The sequence below is a fragment of the Rhagoletis zephyria genome, unplaced genomic scaffold, assembly GCF_001687245.7.
Source record: "Rhagoletis zephyria isolate East Lansing unplaced genomic scaffold, Rhagoletis_zephyria_1.1 Rzeph_scaffold_16541, whole genome shotgun sequence".
NCBI classification, from domain to species: domain Eukaryota; kingdom Metazoa; phylum Arthropoda; class Insecta; order Diptera; family Tephritidae; genus Rhagoletis; species Rhagoletis zephyria.
Window position 1 is genome coordinate 3445 of NW_016173605.1, and position 6940 is coordinate 10384.

The window sequence follows — 6940 nt, forward strand, 5'->3', positions numbered from 1 at the left end:
TTTTCCATTTAGAACAATCCCAACGGGTGAGGCGTTAAAATTCGAACTTCACTTCTCTCAAATACTTTTTTTCTGGACCACCCTAATGTACATATGTACATATGTAAGTACTTACTCCGTTAGCAGCAGTGAAATTAAGTAAAAAAGCAACGGCTTTACTTGTTTCATCATTCATTGGAAATATTATTTTAGCGATGTGTTTTATGAAATCACCATATAACAGTACTTAGTGCTTATTTTGAACTCATTTAAATATAATGACCACATTTTCATTATGCAACTGTTTCTTTTTTTCTTTACAGAAAATGCGCCAATTCCAAAAAACGCTTGAGGATTTGACTTCACGTGTCGCCTCCGCTGAAGCAACAACAACATCATGGCAACCACCTGCCTCCGCACAGGAAGCCACCGAGCAAATGCAACATTTGCAACGTTTACGCGACAAAATGACTACCGCCGGTGCACTGTTGGACGATTGCAACGAACAGCAGGCATTCTTTACCGCCAATCAAGTATTGGTGCCCGCTGTATGCCTATCAAGGCTAGAAGATTTGAATACAAGGTGGGTGGAAAATTTGAGTTCGATACAAATTTATACTTACATACATATATGAATAACTACCATGCTTGTGCTTACATATCCTCAATCATTCTGCTCTTTAATCCATATCACTCAAACTCTTATGTAACTCCATTGCTCTTCAAAGCATCCATCCAGCCACAAGTTATAAAGCACCTATCAAGCTTTGTTTTATGCGATATCAGCTAGCTGAATTAGGTTACTATGTTGCCTCAGTCGTTCCCCGTGCACTAGTAAGCTGGTTGTGCTGAAATATGGGGCCTCAAAATACGTATATGGATGTACATTGTACATAGCGAAACTACATATGTTGTTATGTATATTAGCTTTCAAGTCACCACCGTCTTTCGAAAGAAAAAAGGCTTTCGCAAGACAATTGTCAATTCGGGTAACTATATTGAAAGTTCTTTACTGCCTCTCGAAATACTAATTGACAGACAAAAAATTCAATTAAAGTAATGAAAACATATACGTGCATATTTCTTTTTAAACAACAAAAAATATTAAACAAAAGAAAATTAAATTAAGTAGAAAAGAAAAAAAACAAAATGATAATAAAGCAAAAAATATAATTTTTAAAATTAAAATTTTTTTTTTTAACAATACAATCTTAAACGATTGCACTTAAAAATTAAATCAAATTAAAAAATTTATTTATTTCTAAAACAAAATTTTTAATTTAAAAGAAAATTGAGTTGAAAAAGACAAAAAATTTAATAAAAAAAGGTCTTAAAAGTTAAGTGAAAAAAACTAATTTTCGTTTTAAACAATAAATCTAAAAACTAAAAAAACTAAACTAACAAAAGAAAAGCCTATCTTATTGGAAAAATAAAATAAAATAAACTTCGAACAGTTTAATTACATTGAAAAATATTTAATAATAACTTTCTTCTTTAAACACCTAACTTTTTTGATAAAATTTTTGAGTGTTTTTCTTTCAACCAGCTAGAAATATTTTCGAACTCACGTACTTCGGCCTCTCTTTTTACTACGAAGTTTGGTTCCACATAGGTCGCATTGCGCCTGATCGCTGCATGGCCCTATAGGTGACATATTTTTTCTCTTCCTCGGCGTGACATTCCTCATTTCTTCTTCATATTAATGTGGTTACTGGGGCAGCGCTAGTTAGTGAGCTCTTAGAGCAGATTTTCGGCCGACTTGTCCTTCTCTTCCGCCAGAGTGTGCACGCAAATGAACGAGATATTGTAGAACCACGTTTTGAGGCGGATTGTAGCGAGAAACGATAGCGGTCATCGACGAAGCCTCTCCTAAAAAAATACGACACCGAATTTGGCGTCCGTTACATAGCATTATTACACTGCTTATATTGAAGATGTCGCAAGTGCCCACGTGTTTCTTGCCTTTCCCGATCCATGGAGTTTCTTCGATGACGATGGTTACAGCCTTAGTCTTGCGGAGTACATCAATAAACCGGCACCTTGTCCATAAAGAATACATACATTCTATGTGCATACCCCCAAATCAATTGCAAGGGGCTTTACGTAGCGGGTTCCAAACCCAGCGTTAACCAGAGCCTGGGTTAAAGTTTTAGGGTAGATGTTTATATAGCAAGCCGCTTGAATAGAAGCTGCATTCTTTAGTGGACTCCTAAATCGAATAAGTGGGATTGGCCCCCTTTAAATATCACCCTGCGGATGGATCCACAGTTTTACATATGACACCTCCGAACGCCAAATGGTTTTGATGAGATTTTTCTTGTCAGAAATAAGCTTGAAAGTTTGGTATTGTCTATCGAGTTGGGACCACTATTCGGAAAAAAAAACCTGTTTTTACGTTGCTCTGACCGGGAATCGAAGCTTGGTTCACTACTGGCGAATATAAATGTTATCGGGGTGTTTAATTAAAGAGCTGCTCACATGAATTGGTTTATTGAATTGATTTTTATTGTAGTTTAAGTTACAGCTTTTCTTGCACTGTATAAAGGCTGAGGCTAAATTGAAACTGCAAATTCGGAAACCATTTCCATTTAACATTTCAACATTTTTGTCCTCTTCCAGAATGAAACTACTCCAAATTGCAATGGACGAACGTCAAAAGGTACTTTGCAATGCTGGCGCAAATCAGGCTTTGGAAAACGGTGAAGATGGACGCACAACATCGAATAGTGGCACAATCGGGCCATTACCTAATCTGGGACAGAGCGTTAAGCCGCCTTGGGAACGAGCAACGACAGCAGCCAATGTGCCTTACTACATTGAGTGAGTAAACGATAAAAAAGTAGAAAATAAGGATAGGAAATACATCTGCTAGGTTATCGATGCATGAAATTATTTTTACGCAAAGCTTCTTTGCGCTCGGCTCGGATTATGTAGATTACTATAAACATACAGATTCAGATTAAGGATGAGGATAAAGAATAAGGTTAAGGACAACTAAAGATTAAGAACAAGATAAAGACTAATATCAGGATTAGGATTAAAATAAAGTTTAATATTAAAATTAAGCTGAAGATTAAAACTAGGATTAATATTAACATACAAATTAAGATTTGGGTTAAGATTGGAAATAAGGCCAAGAAGAAGAAGGCAAAGATAAAAAATAACTTTAACAAGAATAAGAATAAGATTTAGGTTAAGATTAAGATTACAATTAAGATTAAGGAAAAGATAAAGATTAAGAATGCGGTTAAGGAAAAGATAAAGACTATGATTAAGATTAAGGTTAAGATTAAGATTAGAAAACACATAAAGATTCAGACTAAGATTATGATTAGGAATAAAATTAATAGTAACATTAAAATTAAGATTGATATTAAAATTAAGATAAATAAAAAACTAAGATCAAGATTAAGACTAGGATTAGGATTAACATTTAAATTAAAATTAAGATTAAAATTAAATTAAATTAGGATTAAAGATTAAAATTGACATTAAAACTGGGATTAAGTATAACATTTAAACTAATTTTAATATTAAGATTAAGATTTAGAAAAAGGTGAAGAAGAAGATTAAGATTTAAATTATATTAAAATTTAAATTGGGATTAGAATGAATATGAATGATTTTTATGCAGAAAAATGCCCATATTATATGTTAAGCTTTACGGGTATTAGGAAGAAGAAGAAGATTCGCAACAGTCACGGGGAATTTACGCAAATTTTTTTTCATTAATTAATTAATTTCATTAATCCATTTAACCGTTGATATTGATTTTTTCCAATGGAAATAATAGTTATTTTGCATTCTTATTTTTTTGATAAATTTTTTATAGTAAGTTTTTCGATCGTATTATTACCGCAGACAAAATTTTTAAAATCACAAAATGTTTATAAAAACCCAGTATCCATTATAACGGTTAAAAATGTTGACAAAATAGCAATCCAAATGAACGATTTCTTTTTATCGAAAAGAATTAAAAAACACAAAATAACGACTAAATTTTTTACAAAAAAAAAACAAGAATTTTAATGCAATTTTTTTTCTTGACCACAGAAATAAAGATAAAAAATAACGATTTTACGATGATCTAAAACTAAAAATCTTGATATTTAATGGTCATTTTCGGACCCTGATTTATATCAATTACAGCGTGGTACATCCTTCTAGCAATTTAGAGATCAAAAACAATTAAATATTTATCTTCTAATGAATATTATTACCTTAAATTCATTATCTTTATTATACTATACTTTACTAGTCACGAACGCGAAACCACCCACTGGGATCATCCAGAAATGATAGAACTAATGAAGAGCTTAGCCGATCTTAACGAAATACGCTTCTCAGCCTATCGTACTGCGATGAAATTGCGCGCTGTGCAAAAGCGTTTAGGTAAGTAAAAATAAACACAAACGAAAAACTAGTTTTCTTTATGTACAAATTAAATAAATAAATTTACGGCACGTGACCACCAGCGTTGTGCTGCCGTCGCTTAAGAATTCACGCAATAATTTTTGAAATTTTATAACTTTGTTTACAAACAAACAACACCACCACAACCGTACATACATACAAACAGCTCTCGATCGCATACCAATGTCCACTGCCATCGAATCGTTCGATCGTCATTCGCTACGCGCACAAAACGACAAACTCATTGACATACCCGACATGACAACCGTCTTGCATTCGCTCTATGTGACAATCGATAAAATTGATTTGACATTAATGTTGGATTTGGCTATAAACTGGATATTGAATGTGTACGATTCGCAACGTACCGGACAGATACGAGTGCTGAGCTTTAAGGTAGTTGGGTTTAGAAAAAAAAACTGTTTTTTTTTGTGCATATATCTTCTTTTTATTGCTTCTTTTTTCTTTTTTATTTTTTTACTATTTTCGCTTACAGGTTGGCCTCATTTTGCTTTGCAAGGGCCACCTCGAGGAGAAGTATCGTTATCTATTTCGCTTAGTTGCCGATCCTGAACGCAAAGTTGATCAAAGAAAATTGGGTTTGCTGCTGCACGATTGCATACAGGTATGTTTGCAAAACTTTTTTGTTCCAAATTATCTTTAACAAAACAAATTCATTTCGTAGGTGCCACGCCAGTTAGGCGAAGTTGCCGCTTTTGGCGGCTCCAACATAGAGCCTTCGGTGCGCTCTGTCTGGAACGCGCAGGCATCTCACAAGAAGGTAAACTTTTTTATTTTTTTACTAAATTACTCACTTACCAACGAGCTGGTGATTTGAAAATTTTCCATAAAAAACAACACTAATCAATTAAGCGTTAATCAATTACACTTTGACCAAATTTAGCGCAATTTTCAAGTCACTCAACTTCAAGCAAACAATTTAAATGTTTTTTCTTTCACGCTTCTCTTTTTTATCTCTTCAACATTGTCAATCACACGCACACAGCTATCGATGCCAATCAGGAAATTGCCATTGAACAATCACACTTCCTCGGCTGGTTGCAACATGAGCCGCAAAGCTTAGTCTGGATGCCGGTGCTACATCGTCTGGCAGCTGCCGAAACGGCCAAACATCAGGTAAGTGCGTTGCGTCTACCGCCTGCAAGCAGCAAGCAAGCAAACAACCAACCATCGACCGCTGTAATTGATGGCGTGCCACTATACAGCTCTTAAACCGCAACCCTCAACTAGCCCTCATATCCGGCTCCTTCTCCCTTTCCTCGCTCACCTCACTTAAACACATCCTGCACAATCGCTTATATGTATGTATGTACTATCCTCATCAACATGAATATGTATCAGCGAATCAAAGTGTTCATTGTGTTGCTATAATAGCCAGCATGGCGCGCAATTTTCACCCACTTAACGGCAATTATTGCACAATTCACCGCAATTTCCACCCACCAACTGTTACCAACCAACTAACCAGCAACCACATTCCATACATTTTAACACTGCACTCCTTACCCCGCGTACAACCAACTTTTCCTCCAATGCATTTCACACTTTAGCCATTTATATGTATGTGTATGCGTGCATTTCTGTGTGTGTGTGTGTGTATGTAAGACTTTACCGCAAGTACTAAATCCAATATTTGCATTTCTCGGTACACCTTTCTTCGCTGCATCCTCGCCACCCACGACGATGACGACAACTCCACATTCCGCTTTTCGTCGCAACCACTTCACCAAACAATCACCTTAACAACTATTTTCCGCTGCACAAATGGCAACATCACTTCAATGGCAAATTGGTGGCAACATGGCTGGCGCTGAAAATTGGCAACAACAGGCAAAGTGTAACATTTGCAAAGAGTATCCGATAATTGGATTCCGTTATCGTTGCCTCAAGTGCTTCAATTTCGATATGTGCCAAAAGTGTTTCTTCTTTGGACGCAATGCCAAAAATCACAAACTGAGTCATCCAATGCACGAATACTGCACAACGGTAAGTAAAAAGTCTAGAAAAGTGAATGGTAAAAAGTAAACAAAATAAATTTAATTGGGGACAGTTATGCTGAGCTGAAAGAAGAGAAGGGGAAATGTAACTGAGTAAGAAAACATTAAGATTTGATGGGATTAGGATTTCAAACGGGATTACTAAATGGGTTCAGTGCAATAGGTGGAAAAATAGGAGATTAAAAGAAGGCTTACGGAGATAAGGAGTGATAAATACTAAGATAATAATTAAAATGAGAGAGGAAATGAAGACGAAATAGAGCGCTTAGCCAAACTTCTTCCTCTTTTCACACAAATGTAGGAATCTACAGTATTACGCCGCCTTGGAATGGGAATGGTTTTTCCGAGAAGCTTTTTTACGGCAGAAAAACACCATTGCCTGCCGAGTTACGACCGCTTTTAGAAAATCCGATTTTTATTTTTTTTTTTAATGTTGGCTGGATCAAGCATCGAACGTCGGTCCTGCTTAAGGTATTTTGCACCTTTAACACGCAAGGGCGAAAAAGATTAAAAGAGAGATAAAAGCAAGG

General features: G+C 35.4%; 1 protein-coding gene across 1 annotated transcript; it reads left to right on the forward strand.

Annotated features, from left to right (window-relative positions):
• Positions 1-302: 302 nt before the first annotated feature.
• LOC108379498 (dystrophin-like) lies at positions 303-6399 on the forward strand (the record flags this gene model as incomplete). The annotated part of the gene is given in 9 exon segments (XM_017635856.1): positions 303-562; positions 2599-2799; positions 4238-4371; positions 4559-4788; positions 4889-5017; positions 5078-5138; positions 5141-5173; positions 5399-5529; positions 6244-6399. Coding segments are annotated over 9 exon segments (1335 nt in total), but the record flags the coding sequence as incomplete, so codon positions are not given.
• Positions 6400-6940: the final 541 nt, after the last annotated feature.